General features: G+C 40.3%; 1 protein-coding gene across 2 annotated transcripts in view; it reads right to left on the reverse strand.

Annotated features, from left to right (window-relative positions):
• Positions 1-21,621, reverse strand: part of PLCE1 (phospholipase C epsilon 1) — a gene marked incomplete at both ends in the record, with an annotated part of 213,908 nt that overhangs the window by 90,084 nt on the left and 102,203 nt on the right. For both annotated transcript variants that reach the window (XM_084245919.1, XM_084245918.1), the window contains one exon: positions 19,537-19,853. In XM_084245919.1, the coding sequence (XP_084102045.1) occupies positions 19,537-19,853 (317 nt within the window). The remainder of the gene's footprint in view (positions 1-19,536; positions 19,854-21,621) is intronic.

Below are 21,621 nucleotides of genomic sequence, written 5' to 3' on the forward strand. Positions count from 1 at the left end.
GATATGACTCTCCCCAAGACCCTTGAGATAAGCATTCTCCTCGGCTGCTCAAGACTTTCCCCTTCCTTGTGTGCCCTTTAAAACTTACTGATACCTGCTCTTTTAGGTTTCAATTGACTGATTTGGCCTTAGTCTCAGAGCCCCAAAGCATTCTACCCACAGACCCCAAAATAATATATACCCCAGGTTCTGTTATGCTCTCCTCCTGCACTGTGCCTTCACACCCCCCCTGTGACCCTCAAGGCGTGCAGTGTGCCTCTTCCTCTAGTACCATTGGCAATAAACTTCTCTATTACACTTTCCCTAGGGGCCTTTTGTTGGACCCATCATTCTGCTTAACCTATACTACTTAATTTTGTTCAAATTTGTCCAGCTTTGGTGTCTGGGAGCTCTTTTGGTAGCTCCTGGACCTCACTGACATATTCCATCATTGTGGGTTTTTTTTTTCCCCACTCCCTCATATTCTCGCATTACTAGATACTTCAGGTTCATCTTGAATACTTCCTGCCTGGTCATTTATCCAAGGAGCCCTGGTTCATTTTACTGAAGAATGGTATGAGGCCCCCAATTCTGAGTATGAGGTGTGCTTGTTGCTACTGGAGTGTCAGTACCATGAGGCCCTTTCAGGTAATAGGGCAAAGAAATAGATGTGTGTATATGTGAATATTTCTATATGCAACTCTGTATATTACACTAAATATCAGTTCATATGGATGTTAAGGAGAAAACTTTTTTGCTTGTTTATTACATCTTTCTGTTTTGAACATGAGAAAATGAAATTTCAAATTTGAAAAAAGTAAGTTGAAATGATTGGTTTTTATTGTTAGTTTTCCAAATCATCCCTTCCACCTTCACCAGAGTGGGAGTATTTAGACAGCCAGTCCTCTTAATTGCTGCAGTAGTCCTAAATGTCTTACCCTGGGGACACTGCCTGCATTTATTTCTCCCACAGCATGTCATACTGTCTGTCCAGCTGACTCCACTCCTGCTGACTTCCATCACATAGGGTCATTTTTCTTCACAGAACTGACTCACACTTGATGATTTACATCTTGGTCATTTATCTGCTTCTGTGAAAAGTTCAAAAACTGGAGCCAAAACAAATTCTAAAATGTATCTAAGGCAAAACCTCTTGTTGCTTTAGACTTGCTGTAACTCACGTTGTCTGCCAAGAAGTAGAGGGAAAAAATGAAACATTTAGCTCATGTGGGAACCAACTTTTACTTCTAAGTGGACATGATTACATATCATCATAAGCAGCAGTATTTCTTAAGTAGGCCTAGCACTTTAGTTTAAAACACTTCCGTTTATGCTGTTTCACTTTTGTTTCTTTCTATGATCCTGAGAGAGTAGTATGACAGGGAATGCTTGTTCAATTTACAGACAAAAAAACCTGAGGCTATGAAACAAGTGCTGGCGAGAATGTGGGGGCAACTGGAACTCTCATGTACTGTTGGGAATGCCAAATGACAGTGCCACTTTGCACAATATTTTGCAAAATGGGTTAGTATTTAGCCAAGAAAAATGAACACATATTCACATGTTTGAGAATGTTTTTAGTGGCTTAATTCTTAACAAGAAAAATAAAAAGGAAAATAGCCCAAATATCTTTCAACTGGTGAGTAGATAAATTATAATAGTCATAGATTGGAACATTAGAACAAATTGCTGATATGTGCAATAATATTGATGAATTTCCAATGTGGTATGCTAAATGAAAATGTCAGGCCCAGGAGGCTACCTACTGTGAGAATCCATTTTTATGATATTCTGGAAAAGGCAAAAGAATAAAGAGAGAAATGAGATCAGTAATTCCCAGAGGTTTGCAGTGAGGGGAGGAGACTGACTACAAAGGGATTAAGGGACCTTTGGAAATGAGTGAAATATTCTCTCTCTTGACAGTCATTACATAGCTGTAAGCATTTGTCAAAATTAACCATAAACCAAAAAGGATGAATTCTACTGCATGTAAATTTTACTTTAATTTTTTTAAAAAAGGGAAAAAACACAAATGAAAAGGAGGAGTGAGAAAGGGAAAATTTAAAGAAGCTAAGTTACCTAGTAAGCAACTTGTTCAAAGTCACCAAGTGAAACAAGGAATTGAACCCAGTCTTCTAACTTCACATCCAGAAATTTTCTATTGAGAATAGACAGAGTCTAGAAAAAAAGTAATTTTCTGCCTTCTTTGCTTATAGATGTCATCCCAATTAGAGTGGGAATTCTAAATGCTGACCCTTTCCTTCTTGCCTACATTTGGAAGTAGAGCTCTCACTTTCCCTATCTTGGACACATATTCATACTAAAGTGCAAGAATAATAATAGCCAATCCATGAAGGACGCGATTATATCTTTATGTTTGCTTCACTGTCAGAAATGTGGCAAGAAAGGATTAGGATGGAGAACACTGCAGAGAAGATACACAAGTAATAGCACATGAAAAGGTACTCAACATCATTGGCCATTTAGGGACATAAAATCAAAACCACAATGTGTTATCACAATGGGTTATCACTTCCCATTAACTAGGATGGTTATAATAAAAAAGATAGGATAACAAGTGTTGTTAAGGATGTGGAGAAACCAGAATCCTCATATGTTCCTGGTGGAAATGTGGATTTGTGCAGACACTTTGAAACACAGTTTGGGAGTTCTTCATAATGCAAAACATTGAGTTATATATAACCCAGAAATTCTGCTCCTAGGTATATACCCAAGGGAAATAAAAACATACCTTCACACAGAAATTTATACATGAATGTTCACATTGTTTACAGCAACATTATTTATAGTAACCAAAAAGCAGAAACAACCCAAATGTCCATCAACTGACGAAAGGATAAACAAAGCAAGTATGTACAAATCATGGTATACTGCTTGACAAAATAGAAAGAAGTACTTGCATGCTAAAAGCAGATAAACTGTTAAGACATTATACTAAGAAAAGAGGTAACACACAAAAGACCACATAATGTATGAGTCCATCAGTGTGAAACATCCAGACTAGGCAAATGAATACCCTTGACTAGCAATAAAGCTACCAAAGCAAACTATGGTGATTGCACATGAGGATTGAAATCCTACATTGCAAAAAAAAAAAAAAAAAAAAAAAAAATCACAGATGTTTAAAAAATTACAAAAAAAAAAAAAAAAGAATGAAGAGCAGAGAGCTAACTCCTGGCATTGTCACAAGGACAGGGAATGAAAGTAAAAACCAAATGATAAGAGTATCTGCTTGTTAATTGCTGTCACATATTTCCTATCTATGTTACTATTGTCACATGACCTACCCACATCTAAGGCAAAAGTTCTGTGATAGGGTGGCTAAGCTATTAGATAAAGTAGGATATTTAACTCTGTATGGATTTTTATTAGCAGAAAATTTGGTCCCCTCATTGTCACATAAAAGGTATCATGTTTTATTTGGAATAAGGGCATTGACTAAGTCCCTGTGTCAGGCTTGAAATTCTCCATGGATATCAATTATGCTTCAAAATAGTGCAAAGTGAACATTTATGAGATGTTAATAAGGAAGTCACACTGTAAGAAACAATTAAAAATGTGCTTTTCTCATTTCTGGGTATTTATCTCAAAAATACAAAAACACAAATTATGAGAGATATGTGTACCTCGTGTTTGCTGCAGCATTATTTATAATAATTGAGAACTGGAAATAACCCAAATTGCCATAGATTGACAAATGGTTAAGATGTGGTAGACATACACAATGAAATACTACTCAGCTATTAAAAAGTGGGCCCAGGGCCTCCCCTGGTGGCACAGCGGTTCAGTGCTGGGCTGCGAGGCTGCGTGCAGCCTCTGCAGCAATGGTTCGATCCCGGGTCACCGGCCAGAATCCCACATGGCGTGCAGACCTCTCCTGCCGTGCCTGCTGCTCCCCTCAGCAGTGTATTTCGTCACAAGTAATTCTGGTGAATTCTCTCACCCTCCCACGCTTCTGACTGTACCCAGTGCTTGTATAAATGAAAATAAATAAATCTTTAAAAAAAAAAAAGTGGGCCCAGAGAGACTTATGCTTAGTGAAACAAGTTGTACAAAGACAAACACCATATGAGTTCACGCCTATGTGATTATAATATAGAGGAAACAAAGAAACAGATGAACTAAATAAAATGAAAACAAACCTTTGGACTATAAGACTGATTAGTGGTTATCAGAAAGAAGGGGAAAGGGTGGGTAAACAGGGAAAAAGGTGACAATGGTATGATGGACAGATTTGGACTTTTAACAGTGAACTTAATCTAGTATATACACATGTTGATTCTCAATGATGAACACCTGAAACCTCTATACTGCTATAATGCAATGTTGCTTCAACTAAAAAATGAAATATGAATTTAAAAATACCCCACCTGCAGAAAAAGAGTTTTATACAACCCTGTCATTGGATTTAGCATGCTTATCTCATTCACTGGTTGGAGACCAAAATTTTAAGCGCTTCAGCAGGGAAGCCTGTCTTGTGTTTATGTGGCAGTAGAGAGAATTAGTTTCAACTCACTTGCAGAAGTGGATTTCAGAGGAAGGGATTTGACAAAGTTGTTAAATCCAGTGAAGGCAGAGAGGAAAGCTGGACTGACTATATATCTGTGCACTGTCACTCTGAAATTCATTTTGGCCTCCAGGGTATAAATACACTTCAGTATTTTTGTTAAGATTGCCAGAAAATCAGCAAGTGCTCACTTTCTTTGGCCAACAAAAGCATGACTCTCTGTGCAAAAATTTTCTGCACATTTATAAACAAGAACATTTAGAAAATCCCCTCTTGCTGAGAGATATGACAACAGATATATTTAACTGTACCATAAAATAAAGCAGATACTAAGAATACCATTGGGCTCATCCAGCACAGGAAAAGTTTTTGTCTCTCTGACATAAACTTACACGTCTTCCTGTCCACCCCCCCACCCCCTCCAAGCCCCCAAATAGCTTTCCTGTACCAGGCTGGTCTGATGAGCCGCCATCCAAATTTGCACCTTTGTTTACTGTTAGCCTTCTCCAGCAAGTATTCCCAACCCATCACCTATATTTTCTCACCACTGCACTCTGGTTTCCCTCCCCGCACCTCTTGCGATGGTGATCTCTATGTACTCCATGGCCTCCCACCCCAGTATAAGGCAAAAACTTCTTCCCCACAGAATCTCCAATAACAAAATGTCCACAGAATTATCTCTAACTTTCTGGCAAACTTTTCTGTAAAAGGCCAGATCATTAATATTTCACCCATTCAATTTTTGTTGCAACAACTCAGTCCCACCACTGTCATGTGAAAGCAGCCAGTAGGTTAAATGAATGAGCATGGGTGTGTTCCAGCACAATTTCATTTATGGACACTCAAATTTGAATTTCATATGATTTTCATCTATTACGAAATCTTCTTTTGATGTTTAAAAATCATTTTTAAAATGTAAAAACCTTTCTTAGCTCACAAGCTGTACAAAACAGGTGGTGGGGTGGTTTTGGCCAGTCGGCTATAGTTTGATCTAAGTCAGCCTCCCAACCAAACCAGACATTTGTTCCTAGTCAGCCAGCCAGCTACGCTGTGTATGAAATCTTTCCAGTTATGTGAAGCTCAGGAGACACCTGCTCTAAGGCCAGGATAAAATGACCTGGACTAGTTGTTTGCTAAAGTCACAAAAAAATAACAACTTCCTCTTCGCGGAAACCCTTCAAAGGCTGACATGTGTACACCCTGACCACCTCAGAATTCTCCCATCTTGGCAAAATAGTTCAGGTTTCTTTCCTTTTTTTTTAATTTTTTAAAAAAATTATTTATTTATTTATACAAGCATTGGGTACAGTCAGAGGTGCAGGAGGGTGAGAGAATGCACCAGAGCCAGAGCGGAAAGAACAGGCAGACTGACGAAGTACACTGCTGAGGGGAGCAGCGGGCGTTAGGAGAGGTCTGCGCGCCATGTGGGACCCTTGCCCAGTGACCGGTGACCGGGGATCAAACCGGTGCTGCAGAGGCTGCGGGCAGCTTCGCAACCCAACGCTCAACCGCTGCGCCACCCGGGAGGCCCCAGTTCAGGTTTCTTTAACTGTTGCTTGTACAAACATTTTTTTTTTTTAGTGTTATCTCTGCTCTGGTCCATAGAAATCCTTCTGCAAACTTGGCCTCTGAATACATTTCAGGCTTGACAGGTTTAGGGCACAGGCGAGTAACACTAAGTCATTCTGTGATCTGTTTGCCATTCTAGACTGTCTGCACTTCTCCACTTTCCTGGCTCAGGATAAAATGCTACCCATCCCTGCAATTCTCCCTGCTTGGTTTCCATAACCCAAGCTGCCTGCTGCTCTTGTGATGTCCACATTCTCCTTGTCACTGGATCCTTTTATCTGCCATGATGGTGGGTGTTACCAAAGTTTGATGCTTGGAACCTGTGATCTCTTTTATGCTTGATGTTTTTAAAAGCAGATTAATTCTCGTGGTTCACCCCACTCCTTCTACAGGAATTACTCCCAAGTGATCTGTACAGCCTCCATCTTGAAGTACGTGACTTCCATGCTCATACTCCATGGCCTACTTCCAGATCTTATTTAACTCTCACCCTAAAAACCGCATGTCCCAAATTGAATATTTGCTCACAAGATGATGACAATGATGGTGATGATATAATAGATGAAGTAATAACAGAAATAACAATAACATTTGTTGAGCACTTTATACTGTGCTAAGCACTATCCCAACCTCAGGATTCTATATCTTAACCTTTGCAACTACCCATAAGGAAATGCCTCTTAACCCGTTGTGTAGTTGGGGAAATAGGCTCAGATAAGTAAAGTAATTTGGCCAAATCCATTGTGCTAGAAAAAGGAAAAGGTCAGGATTTGAACCCTTGTCTGTTTAAATCAAAGCATGTGCTCCTAATCACCTTGGGAAGTCTTTGAAACTGCCCAGATGATGTCCAGATGCCCTGTCTAGAAGTCTGATAGCAGTTTTGATTCTTTTCTCTTCTTCAGTCTTCCTACCTAACCAGTCACTGCACTACTGGGTTTCAAATAATTGGCAGTCACTTTCCCCTTTTATTCTCACTAGCATCCTCTTCCAGACCCCTTGTTATTTCCTGCTGTTCACTCTAACTTTCTTCTGAGAGGCACCTGTACCCAGATTCCCTTTTCAACCCATGTGTGCTCCTGCCCAGAATATGTTCATTCAAGCTCTCACTTGAAATGTCTTTCCTGCCACCCACTTCTTTATAATTACTTGTTTCATCCACCTGGAAACTGTCCAGCCCTAACTGACCTGGAGTCCTCATCTTAAGGGGGAGCAGAAGAGGAAGGCTGGAATGTGTGTTAGATTTCACATGCATCTCTTTTGTTCGTTAATATTTTTTGTCTTTGGTTGTATCAAGAACAAGCTGTTCTGCAACACCAGAGAAGAGGCAGAGTTAAAGCTCCAAGTGAAATGCATTTGAGAAATGTTAGTGAATTAAGTGTCTTTATTGCTGGACTTCTTGAGCCTTCAATATGCTAATGAGCATTGGGACTATCAATCAATATACAAGGGGAATAGAGCTGAAAGCTGTTTCTGGAAGGTACTGAACTATGAATCCTTTTTATTTCTTTCTCTCCAGCCCATGTTGAGAAACCAAGTTTCTACAGACTATTTGTAGGATAAGTCACTCTAGGAGTATCTACCCAAATGGTAGGCAGGTAGCAAGAGTGACAGGCAGCAGTGATAGAAGGGTCAGAGCCCTGGACTCAGAGACGGAAGTACACAACAGAGTGCTAGATCCAAAACCAGAGTCACCTTGGAGATAATGCCTGTGAGTTCTGTGTAAGTGTAAAGGCAAGGTTTGTGTGTACAACTGTTGATAAAGGGTTTTAAGTATACCTTAAAAATTTCCCCCAATATTGGTTGTTGGTTTCTCCCGTTAAACATTAAGAAATTATGTTTTCCACAACAAAGAAAGTTTAGAAAGTATTAAAGGACTTAAATGGGCAGATTTTTATTTTCTCTACTGCCAGGAAATATTAGTTGTTCTTAAATATTTGATCCAAATAACTGCCATAGGTATATGATGATCTTGTTTTTCATTGAAGAGAGTATTTTTACATATTACAAAATGATTCATAACAATAAGATAAAACAGATTTAGCATGATTTGGGGCTGTTCAGAGGACTGGGTGTCTCATAGGTGCTGTGGGTACCCAAGAAAAGGGGAGAGGGAGAGAGAAAGAGATGGGTGTGGTGGCTAGAGATGCCAACAAACTCATTGGCTACATTTTTTGTCATGGCCAGTCCTGCATGCTTTCTACTCTAATGATTTATCCTTAATTCTCATGTCTGTATAAATTTTAAAGTATGAGGTGTAATGATAAAGGAATGAAACTTGTGTTTGTATGAGGTTTATGAAATCCTAATCATGAGATTAAGGTCTCACCTTGTAAATCCATGTGGTCCAGACTCATGTGCCAGGATGAGGGGGCGGCTAGACTTCATATTCCACAGCATGTGCCCTGCTTTGACCTAGAAATAAATCCTCACTTCTTTCCCTGATTTTTTGGTGGTGACTAAGTGACTAAGTGCTTTGGTCAACTCAGTTCAATTTTCTCCCCTCTACGACATACCACTCATCTCCCCTACATAACGGTTTCTGTAACTTGTACTGGCTTAAAGATACTCAGCACTCAAGTGTGTGTAAAACGCTGCATTCTGAAAGTACCCCAATGTCTATTAGCAGAATAAATGATCTGAGAAGTCCTGCAATGAGGAAACTTACTTGTCACTGTTTGCCCAGCATGTGGCATATGTGTTTGGACAATGGGGCACCGTTTTTTCACAGAGTGCACACTGACATCCACACAACTCAGTTTGGGAGATGTTGTTCTAGTTCCACTTGGTTACCCCTAAAAGCTCTCAAGTAAACTAGCACTTTATGTCTCCATTTCTCTTTTCATGATATGTCCCATGACAAGTATTTAGTGAGCAAATAGATGCACAGTGCTATAAGCATATAGCAACATAATAAAGAGTTTGTGCTTTGGGGGGGTCAAAAACCCTGAGTATCATTTTGACTTGGCCATTTCCTAGCTATGTGATATTAAGCAAATTATAAAGCCTTTCTTATATTCAGTTTTCCTATTTGTAAAATAAAGCAATGATTCCCATTTTTCAGGCTTGTGTGAAAGCTAAATGTGATTAGGTATGTGAAGTGCTTGGCACAGTCCCCACTGAAAGGCACAGAATTAACAGTAGCTATATCATTAATTTCTCTATCATCATCATCATCAGCAGCAGCAGCAGCAAATGGAAGAAAAATTAAACATCCTCTAGAAGCTTACTGTCAAGTTAGCCAATTTTTTTCTTTCCTTTTGAGAGGATAACTTGATTTACATGTCAAGAACGTGTCTTGGTTTTAGGAAGTTACTTCACAGAGTATCTCAAGTAATAAATAAATAAAATGAGAAACATCTGTTGGATGACTGTCATTAAGGAAATTCACATCTAGCTTAAAGACTCCATAATGAGGGGATTAATGGTTCAAGGCCAAGTGATGAACAGTGTCTGGTGATATGCCACAAGGCTTTCCACTAATTCCAACCTGATTTGACATTTTTACCAACAATTCAAATAAATATACATGAGATGTTTACCAAATCTGAGTATGAAAAAAAATCAGGAGTTGTAGGTAATTCAATACATGACTGAATTAAGATTCAAAATTAAATTTAATAGCCTTAAAAAGCCAGAAAGACAAAAATTTATATACAAATATAAATTATCACATCTATGTAAGAAAATAACTTATGCACAGGGGAAAAAATGAGGTTGGTGGCCATTCATACACTAAAATTTTAGGAGTTTTAGTTGAGCTTCAGCTGGACTAATAATTAAATAACATTGAAAGAAAAAAATACACTATCATGTATTATGATCAGGATGGCCTAACAGCAGGATGGAAGTGTTGAAACATTGAAAACAGATCAGGGAGCCTCATTTTAAAAAGGAATATTGACAAGTGAGGATGATATGGAATTTTAATGGTATGGACAGTGTCCAGCTTCAAGAGGACTAAACCACAGAAAAACAGTTTCTGTTCCTTTCAAGTGACAGTTTGGCTTAAGGAACAAATCAAGCTCCATCAACAAGGTAGGCTCACTGAAATGGAGTGCATTCTGTCTTTGAAAGTTTTTATCAAGAGCTGGGTAAGATTCTGTAAAGGAGTGACTCTTACATTTGGTAATGATAGCAATATATACTGTAACCTCATCAAAGATCAAGTTCATAACTGGGCCTGGCAAAAGTCCTCCCAAGTTCAAGGCTCTGAAGCCTTGGGTCATCCACAGGGGTGCCTCTAGGAGCTCTCCCCAACACTCACAGTTCATACAGTCCTCATTATTCATTTGCATGAAATCACACTATATACCATTTATTGAATATCCATCATGTGAGATTATTTTATGTACTTTATTTTGTTTATATGTCCCAAGACCCATGTAAAGTTGACAAAATTATCCTGTCTTATAGGTGAGAAATGAAAGCTGAAATCAGTTTGTGTCAAAGTCTCATAATGAGTAAATTACTTACTTAACTTACTTACTTGCTCAGAGTCCCATAATGAGTAAATGACAGAATCAGGACTCAAATCCAGACTTAGCCATAGAATCACACACTTTCCATTAACCCACAGCACTTTTCCAACCATGCTTTCTCAGATGATGACTAATGTTTTGCATTACTTTGTAAAATGGCACATTTACTACTTTGTATCTCTTATACGTTGAGCTAGAGTGTAAATTCCTCAAAAGACTCTGTCTTTGTATTTATATAGCACTTACTTAAACATTTGTTAACACTTGCATTATTCATTCATTAAATACTTATAATACTTATAATAACTTGCATTATTCATTCATTAAATACTTATTTACTGAGCACCCATGATCTAGCCAGCGCTTTGTGAAGAACCGGACATATAGCAATGAACAAGTTAGACAGATTTCTGAGGGAAACAAAGTAAGCAAGTCAATGGCTTCCCTAACTTGTGAACTGCCACTTGACCAAGAGACAAGAGCATCTGTGGTCTGACCTGGGGGAAGAAGGTTTTGGGCAGAGGGAACAGTAAGTGCAAAGGCCATGTGAAAACAAAATTACTCAGCACGTTCACATACAGAACAAAGGGCAGTATGTATGGGATGGAACCAGAGAGGGGTGGGGGTGGCATAAAGTTAGGCTGGAGAAGGAGGCTTGGGCAAGATCAAGTAGGGTCTTGGCATTTTGTATTTTATTTCCAATGTATAGAATTGTCATTATGAGACTTTCAGCAGGGAGTATCCCGAACTGCTCTGTTTATAGAATATCATGCTGGGTGGAGAATGGATTATAGGAATGCAAGTATGAAGGCGATAGTAGGTGGAATGCTAAGGAGTGGGCCAATTCAGGAAGTATTTTACGAGCAGAGCAAATGGGACTTGCTGATGGTGTGGATGTTGTGGGTTTGGGGACAGAGAGTGAGCCTAGGTTATTAGACTGAGTTCTTGGGTAGCTATTGAGATGGAGAGGAGAGTGTGTGGTAAGTGGGAAATATACTAGGGGATAAATGAATGGAGAAGTCAATAGTTCCATTTAGACATCTTTGAGATGCCTTTGACACATTAATTGAATATAAGCTCTGTGAGGGCTGGGGCTCTGTCTTGTGTGTTGTATCCCAAGCACACAAAACAGCACTTAGTATATAAGCTGGTACTTGATAAAATCTGGTTGAATGAAAAAAGCCAAGAGGAGGCATTGAGAAAACATTTGGATTTATGAATGTTTAAATCCCTTGGGAGAATGTAGATTCCTGGCTAAGCATAATACATTCCTCCCTGGCTCCTCCATGTGCAGTAAAGATCTCTAAAAGTGGCTTTTCAAATAGCTGACTTAAACATTGTAATAGGGTCAGTTAATGCAGCTCTGGATGAAGTTCAAAATCCCATCCACTGACTCTGGTATACCTGGTCTTTCCCAGTGATCAGTGCTACGGAAGTGATGCCTGGGTGGCAGACAACAGCCACCTGAGGTGCCGCTGCACTGCTTCTCTGTGTCTGTACTGCTTCTCTGTGTCACGTTTACTGTTTCTAATAATAACAAATGGTAACACTTCTCACATATGCCCATGTTCTTACTTGTCTATGTGCTGTTTGTCCATTGAATTCATTCTTATTTCTACCAGACCGAGGATTGAAGTGCTAATACACATGGAAATGATGTCCATTTTAAACAATAAAACAGGTCAGAGGTTAATGGTTTGGGTAGTTGACCTTCTGGATTGGTTAAATCCTAGAGACATGCAAGACGCTTTAGGGAGGCTAACCAGGAGAATACAAATATCCTGTCATAGGAGCAAAATATTGATAGTTTGGATAGATAAGACTTCAAGCACAGTCCTGTACTGCAGCCATAGGTCCAAAGAATGAAAAAAAACACAAAAATAAGGGAAGGAGGGAGGGAGAGAGGGACAGGGAGAGAGAGCAAGCAAGTGAGCAAGCGAGAGAATACCATGCATTTATTTACTTTGGACAATTTTCAGCTATCTGCACTAAACAATGATCTTGAAGACAGGAATTATTTTCCTCCTGTTTCCTTTGTTCTCTTTGAGTATCAGTGTGGCTGGTGATCCAGAGCAGCCATTCTCAACTGATGACATCAGAATTATTCTTTGGCACTTTTTAAAAATACAGAGGGCCTACCATGTATCCATGAATCCAGTTGTGAAGAAAATGGTTTTACTGAGGGTAAGAAAACCAAACTAAGGAGAAAAGGCTCCTTCAGCTCTGGAATCCACAGCTCCAGGTGGATGAGTCAGGAACAATGGCTCTGGAAGTGAGGTCACCTGGGTTCAAGCCCAACCTCTGAAACCACAGGTCACAGACCACTTCTCTGTGCTTTCTTGTCTGTTAAGTAGAGGAGTAACAGCAACAACAATGGGATCTATTATAATTACCAGTTATTCTGAAAACGCAGTTGTTTTAGTTATTTTAGTTTTTGGGGGGATAACCAACATCAAATTATGACGGTGTCTTGGGTCCTCACTAAGTACTTTACACATGTCATTTCTCTGAATAGTCACATAAACCACTTGAGATAGGAATACTATCCCTATCTAAAGATGAGGGCTTAGGTATTTGGCTCAAGTGTACACAGTTGGGAGCGGTGCATTAGCACTCAGGCAGGCCACCTCCAGCACTGCACCCTAAGGGAAGATGTACCTGGACACCCACCTCACTTCCAGCCAAGCTGTTTATTGTTATTGTAAGTGGGTAGAATTCTGTGGGTGCTGATTGCCAAGAACTACTAAACACGATTTGCTATCAGTTGATTTCAGGGCAAATGAGCCCTTACAATAATCTTACAACTAATCTTGCTCTAAAATAGTCACTGCACAGCTGAGCCTCTATGGTTTGATCGCCTACTATATTTGTTAGTACAAAAACTTCTCTACTAAAATTTCTGTTAACCCAGGAATGTGCAGTGAAATATCCTGGGGAATGAATACAATGTCTGCTTTCAGAGGTGTGTCTCTGGGGAGATGTGCTTCCCAGGGAGAAAACTGGTCTCCAAAGTGAGCTGAAATTTCTGTTATCCAAGTGCTTTTTAACAGTTAATCTCATGAGGGCCCATATGTGAGGGAGAGACTTTGTGTAACAGCCTTGAACAGGTGATTTGCTTGCATAAAAGGGGAGGAAAAAAACTCTGAAAGGAAATTTTCTAACATGGTTAAATGTGCAAATTTGAAACCAATATTTTAAGTGAAAGTACACATTTGGGCATGAGGACCATCCCTTCATTATTCTCATATCATACTTTTTCCTAACTGTGCTGAAATGGTCTTTCCCTGGTTATGACCAGACAGATTTTTTTAGATGCTGTGATCATCACTTACTAAATATCTAAGGCCTGAAGGAACCAAGCTCAGACAGCCTCTCTCTTCCCAACTGGTTTACTTATTCTTACAATTTTTTCAGTTAAGCTCCACCTTGGTATTCTTTAAAGAGGGGGTGGCATTTTAACTGTTGAAATGATGTCTGGTGAAACCGACTGGATGAAAGGAACAAATGTCACTTTGGCTGTCCACACTTGTGGGCTGGAGAAGCATAATAATGGTTATTTGGGGGAAGGGAAAGGTCTGGGGCAAAAAGCCAGGTGGAATCGCTCCCAGAGTCTTCTGGGGTCTGAGACTAACTGTGGGCTCAATCTTGGGCTCATGACTTGCCCTTGGGCCAACTGGTCTAAAAGAGGAGCCCAGAGAATGGTCTCGGTAAGAAAATTCATAAGCAAAATTAGCCTTCTTGGGCATAGGAAAAAGTAACCCCTTGAAGCTAAAAACCAGCCCTCAGCCAGAGCAACAGACTGTTCTACAAAAGAGTGCCTGGCAGAGATAAGTTATGGAGATCCTGAGGACCAGCTACAGATGTAGACCATGAGGAATTCCAATCCCAAAGATGGTCAGTGAGTGAACAACAGGACAGGAAGCTGAAGCCAGACTGAGGAGGCATAAGGTTTGAGAACTGGTAGACTCAGAAACGTGATCCAAGAATAACCCTCTTCCACCCTCCATATTCCATCACAGTCCTTTGCAGGAAAAAAAGGTATAAAAGTGAAAGAGGTCAGACGAACTTCAATCTCTATTTACTTACCTCTCATATGTTTTTAACTGAATGCACTAAAGTATGTGATCTCTTTGGCGAAGTTATCGACAAAAAATGCCTTTCTGTTGCCTCTAGAAAAGATAAATGACTCTGGAATTTGTTCTAAGAGAAAAAAAAATTAGTAAGATCAAAAGGAATTTGAGCCAGAAGTAGTGGCTAGATAGGGGAAGGAAAAGGAAGGGAGAAGAAAATGATTTGAGACTGTCAAAGCAGGAAACTTCCTGGGTGGCCTGAAAGTGAGGTTGCTCAACCTAAAAGGAGAGTGAGAACACTGGCTTCTTGGAGCTGCAGATCAAGAATATGACTCAAGGGAGGCATCCAGATCAAAAGGGTTCAGGAAGGGCCTCCCTGGTGGCACAAGGGGTTAAGACACAACCTATGAAGCTATTGGCAGCCACTGCAGCAGGAGCTGGATCCCCAGGCGGGGACGTGATCCACACGGCACAGCAGACCTCTCCTGACTCATCCTCTGTATTTCAGTAGATCTGCCGGTTCTGCTCCCCACCCTGTCTCTGGTGAATCCTCTTACCACCACCTCCTTGCACTTCTGGCCTGTACCCCAGTTCTTGTATGCATAAATAAATCAATCTTTAGGGGCCTCCCTGGTGGCGCAAGGGGTGAAGACACAACCTATGAAGCTATTTGCAGCTACTGCAGCACGAGTTTGATCCCCGGCCAGGGAGGTGACCCACATGGAGCAGCAGACCTCTCCTGACTCACCCACTGCTCTCCTCAGCAGTGTATTTCAGTCAATTTACCTGTTCTGCTCCCCACTCTCTCTGGTGAATCCTTTCTCTTTTCTTGAAATTCTCCAGTGTGTCAAGGAATATATATATATGGTTTTGACTGAGGAAAGTGCACAGATTTTGTATACCCAATTTCGACAGAACCAAAGTCTGGGCAAACAATGCCATACATTTTCATCATATACTGCTAATTTCTTATTTAAAAGGACATTTTGACACTTTGATAAAAAAGAGAAGGTTAAGGGGTAGAAGGTTTTCAATGAATATCAGCTAAGCCTTGGGTGAATGAATGAATGAGCTACTGATGGCACAAGTCTAGATAAAAATAGACACAGAAAGAGGAATAGAAAAAGGACAGATGCACAAGAGCTACAGAAAGGAAGCAGAAAGAGGAGAGAAGTGGGAAAGAGACCTGAGGGTCAATAAACTCTAACCAGACATTCTGGTTTTTCCACTAACTTGAACTTGATAATTTGACCAGCAGAAAGGCAAGGCACTAGGGTGAAAAGAGAACAGATTGAAGACAGATATCTGAATTCTGACTTTTACTTAGTCATTGTGTGACCTTGGACAAGCAACTCAACCTCTGTGAACTTTTTTTTTTTCCTGAAGAATTTTAGATTTACAGAAAAATTGCAAAAATAGTACAGTGAGTTCCCATTACAGCCTTCATCCTGCTTCTCCGAAGTTAGCATCTTTCATAACCACCAAAACCAGGAAATTCACACTGATATATTAGCACATTACACATTTTATTAGAATTTCAGTAGTTTTCTAGCCCAAGAACCAATAAAATCTATACTGTGTTTAGTGGTTATATCTCCTTGTCTCCTCTAGTCTCCGGTCCTCAGATTTTTCTACCTTTTAGGACCTTGATACTTTTGAAGAGTAGGCTGTCCCTCAGTGAGGGGTTGCCTGATTTTCTCCCCCTCATGATTAGTTTTGGGTTATGCATTTTATTCATTTATTGATTCACTGAGTCAATCAAGAACTCCATGAAGATGATGACATGCCTTGCATAAGGCATCCTATCAGGAGGTACTTACTAAGTATCATGTCTTATTACTGATCATGTTGACCTTGAGTACTTATTTAAGGTCGTGTCCACTGGGCTTCTCCACTGTTCTATGATTTCTTTCATAATTAATAAATATTCCATGCAGAGATACTTTGAGACCAGGCAAATAGCTTATTTCTCACCATATGTTTGCACAAAAATCTTAGCACTCATCAGTGACTTGCCTGTAGCAATTTATTATTGTGGTGTCCTAAACGAGATTCCTATTCCCTCTTTCCTTCTGCATGTACTAATTAGAATTCTTCTCTAAGGAAGAGCTGTACCTTTCCTCTCCTTCCACTGATTTATTTATTCAATTATTTATTTACATCAGTATGGACTCATGAATATTTATAATCCAATACTATCAGTATTTACTTTGTTGTTTAAGCTTCATTTTCCTCATCTGTGAGTCGGGGATAATTAGAATGGCCTTACATAACTGTCATAAATATTAAATGGAATTGAAAAATGTGAAGGTGTCCAGTGCACCTACAAAATAAATTCTAGCTCCTTCCCTTCCTCTTTTTACAGAAAGCGAAATATGAATTTATACATTTTCTTTGAATGCAATGCTGCTTTTCTACCCTAAGGTATACAAACAACTAGCATTAGCTATCTCTGCATTGTCCAGTGGAGGTTATTTGGAATCTATTGTAATGTCTATGTAAGGGGGATTTTGACTTTATTTAGTGTTTAAAATATAGACCTTTTTTTGTTATGATGTTACAGGATTACTTTGATTCTTCCAAAGAAGAAGTGCATATAAAGAAATTTGAAACAAAACAGAAAAATAGCAACAAAACCAATAGCTGGAAAGAGACGTTTGGAATATCCTACCTTACTATTTTCAATACTAGGATTACCACTACTATGATATAAGCACAGACCGATGTTTCAGTCAACAAAGGACCACATATACAGTGGAGGTCCCCAAATTCCCACTGTTTAGTGATAAGACTGATTTTTAATCAGCATATCATAATTTATATGAAGATAGATGTTTGAGAATACTTGAAAACAGTGTTCTCTAAAGTAGTTTAAGTGTTTTTCCAGAAAGCTTATTTATGTTCTAAAGTTGCTTAGCTAAACTATTTTCAGAGATAGTCCAAAGCATGTCTTGACCCAGCTGGAGGTCACATCATCACTAATTCTGAATTAGTGAAATCACTGATTCCTTTCTGATTTCTAAGGTCATGGTAGTGAATGGAAGAAATTCAAGTTTTCCTTCTCCAAAATAAATTTAAGAGTAGAGTTTAAAAGCTCAGGCAAATCACTTTTAAGTCCAAGTGGAATTTCACAACAACAAAGGGCAAGGATAGAGGCCTAAGGGTGCTTGAGTGAGTAGATCCGGAAGTTTAAAATAATTCATGAAAAACAATAAAATCCACTAATAAAATTACTCCGTTCACTAGAGCATTCACTTTCCACCTCCTTTTTTTCCTGTTTTGAATTTAGAGAAGAGGAACTAGGTTGTATCCTCTGCTGCTGTGCATTTTTTAAAAATGCAGATATAATTGATATTCTATCCTGTCTTTATCAGTAAGGAAAATCAAGAACATAGGTTTACTTTTGCAAGCAACTTCGGGGCAGTGTGGTTCATGAACTCTAGGTGAATTCTCAGAGTCTGCCTTACTCAGTTTGGTATGGGACCAGAAATCTGAATTTTTAGCAGGCGTCACTCTCCAGCATGAGCCTGATATAGGACACTTCATGGTTCAGAGCTCAGTTCTGGGGCATGACGATGTGGGTTTAAATCTTTCGAGTGCTTAGGCAAACGACTTCACCTCCTGTTCCTCAGTGACCCTCTTGGAAAGATGGGGTTAATGAAAGTATCTGCCTCGGACAATTATTGTGAAGAGAAAATAAGCAAATATTAAAGATTACCATGCTTGATGGATTAAGCATCTGCTGTCTTTATCGATAGCAGACCTCCCCTGAGGAACAGTGTCCAGGGCATGTCTGGACACAAGGGGCAGACTGCGCCTAATGCTTTCTGCATCACTGGGCCTTGCTGTGGTTACTGACACAACCTCCACCCGGGTCATGATTGGCAGGCCACAGGGCTGCAAGGTGAGTTGCTATAGTTAGAAACGGTCTAAGTAACGGAGGTTGATCCTCTGTCAATTACAGATACAGAACCCAGAATTAGAGCATCCTCTTAGCACCTAGGTAGTTTATTAAATGACTAAAATAGGAAACTTCTGTGTTTGTTGAGTTAAGCCAATCAACAACCAACAAACACTGAAATTTTGTGTTTTAATGGTCAAGGCAGTAGAAATCAAGTCTAAAAGAATGAAAATGCACAGTAGAAAATGCTGAGTGTGAGATTATACTGTGGAGACAAAAATGCTCTCTGACTCCAGCATTGCAACAGAGACATGATTCTCATTCCTGTCCCTCATCCTGGCCCCAGGGCCACAGACACCAGCCATTAACTTCCCATTCCCACATTCTCTCCTTGGGCCCTAGAATTGCACAGTGGCTCCCTTCAGTGTTCCCTGACTCTGTTTACAGCAGTCCTTTTCATAACTAGCTCTAGCAAGGTCTCAGAGGCCTTGTAGGGCCTTTCTGAGGCTCAGGATCTTGATGTGATACCCTTCAATCCCACATTCCTCCCTACTCTCCTGACCTGACAATGCTGGTTTTTTGGTTTCTGTGGAGGAGGCCTGGTAGAGGGAGAGGGGTGAGCCATCTGGATCCCAGGGATCATGTTGTCAAAACTCAAAATTGGCACCTCTGGCCTTAAAAGACCTTTAGGAACAGGGAGAGAATATTGGAAAATGGGTCCAGAGAGAATATTTGGGGGACTTGTTGTCCTAAGGGGCAAAGCCTGTGGACTTGGTAATGACAAGAAATGGAAATAGGCTTAATGAGGCTTAAGGGTACGTTGGAATGAAGTGAAAGGAAGGACAACAGTGTGTTTTTTAGCTCATTGCCTGGAAACAAAGCAGTTATCATGGAAATGGCAAGCAGAGAGGCAGCTGAGACATCAGTAACAGGCAAAACTAAAAGGAGAAATATGCTTAAAAGTTATTTGCTGTGATTCAGTTAGAAAATCATCCTAGAGTGACTTCTTACCTCATTGAATCTCATCACAAGATCTTCAAGGGCATTGTGTTCTCCATTCTGGGAGGTAAGAATTGCTGCTGAGATGGATGCTTTAAGGGAGGGCAGGGATCTCTGACATTCTGGAGTGCCCAAGTCCCGAGTTAAGAAGCAAAGGTAATCAACCGGCAAGACCCTCCGGTAAATATTCTGTTCCTGCTCCATTAGGATGCTGGCGACTTCCTCTGGGAACTGGATGAGGGGCTGTAGATCAACCAGTTCTTTGCTGATCCCAGCTGAACTTGAAGGGAGGGCACTGGAATTAGCCATAGAGGTACCTGGTTGGCGTTCTGAAATAAAGCAACAAGAGTCAGGGTTACACCACGGCTGGCATTTCCAAGAACAGAAATTCACCTGCAAACCTTTCAAAATTTTGTAGATTTTTTAAACCAAAGTTGCCACACTTTCTTATTATGAAACCATCTTTGGTAATTGTCTTGTATTTTCCAGATGGAAGTGGAATGAAGGGTGAGGGGGGCAGAGATAAAGGTGTAGTTTTCCATTTTAAGGAGCATCATTGATCTAGCACACCATTCTGTAACCATTTCTCTACCATTTGCTTCCTAATCTTTCATCAGAATGAAAAGAAATGAGGCCAATGGAACTGAGCTAATGGAAATGGAAGATAAAGAAGGCTGTAGGGAGAGGGGATATTACATGTACATGGTGTGTAAACATAGAGGAGACTTAGGGACCTTTTGCACCTAGGTTTTAAAACATATTTAAAAAACTTGGACCGGGCCTCCCCCGTGGTGCAGCGGTTGAGCGCTGGGTTGCGAAGCTGCCTGCGGCCTCTGCGGCGCCAGTTCGATCCCCGGTTGCCCCCCGGCCACCGGAGGAGGGTCCCACATGGCGCGCAGACCTCTCCTGCCGCCCGCTGCTCCCCTCATCAGTGTACTTTGGTCCTTCTGCCTGTTCTGCTCCCCGCTCTGGCTCTGGTGAATTCTCTCACCCTCCCGCGCTTCTGACTGTACCCAGTGCATGTATAAACAAAACAAACAAACAAACAAACAAATAAATAAAAAAAACATGCCTCTATTAAAAAAAAAAAGTTTAAAATAAAAAATAAATAAATAAATAAATAACTTGGACCTACCCCTACCAATGTCTCTTAACTTTCTGCCTATAACTCATTCATTTATTCATCTACTTAACCATTCACCCACCCAATCTTTTAAAACACTCTGAAAAGCTATCATGAGTTTTAGAACAGGATTTCCCAGAGTATGAGTGGTTTTATGACCAACAAAGTTGGGGAAATGTCACATATTCACATCACACATCTCTTCATGGGAATACATGAGGCACATGGGTATACCGTTAAAGGTGCGATAAAAAATTCCATTTACATTGTTCAGCCGAATGTTCCTCTAGAGTCATCCATACTTTATAGAACAGGGCATCCTGGGAGACTAGCATTCCTTGGAACCACTTCAGGAAATGCTGCCTGTGGGTGAAGCTGCTCTCACTCTCCATCTAGTTCATGTCTTCTTTCTGGCTGTTCCTCCCTGGCCAACCTCCTTCCCCCTCTTCCTGTGCTTCAAGAGGGGACTGCATTCTGCTTGCCCAGAATCTTTCTTTACATTCCTAGTTGCTGGAAACACCCCTATTGACTCCTTGACAAAATCAAGCTCGTCTGTCCTCTCATGGCACCAGAGTACTCTCCACTGACTGTCATCTGGACTTGAGCAGAGGGCATAAGGATGACTTCCCCCACCACAGGCCTCAGTCTCCTGAGACTCTTTTTGTCTCTCTGTAGAAAACACTGGATTCATCACTTCCAAAGACTCCACTGTATATTATTGAATTCTAAGGTCATTACCCCTGAATTTGACCTTTTTCCTTCTACCCTTTCTGTTCTACTAAATTTTCTGTGTTTTCAGCAGACTTCTAGATCCTTGGTCTTGGTCTGGATGTGTGGCTGGCTTTTTAACATGGCACCACCAACATCTAAGCCCCCTTACATTCACCCTGACTTTCTATCACCTGTACTTCCCAATCCTAGACAAGCTCAACCAGTCATCCTTGCCTTCTGGGCTGCTTGCTACAGGGTCATTG

Source organism: Talpa europaea, assembly GCF_964194135.1.
Source record: "Talpa europaea genome assembly, chromosome: 10".
Lineage (NCBI taxonomy): Eukaryota > Metazoa > Chordata > Mammalia > Eulipotyphla > Talpidae > Talpa > Talpa europaea.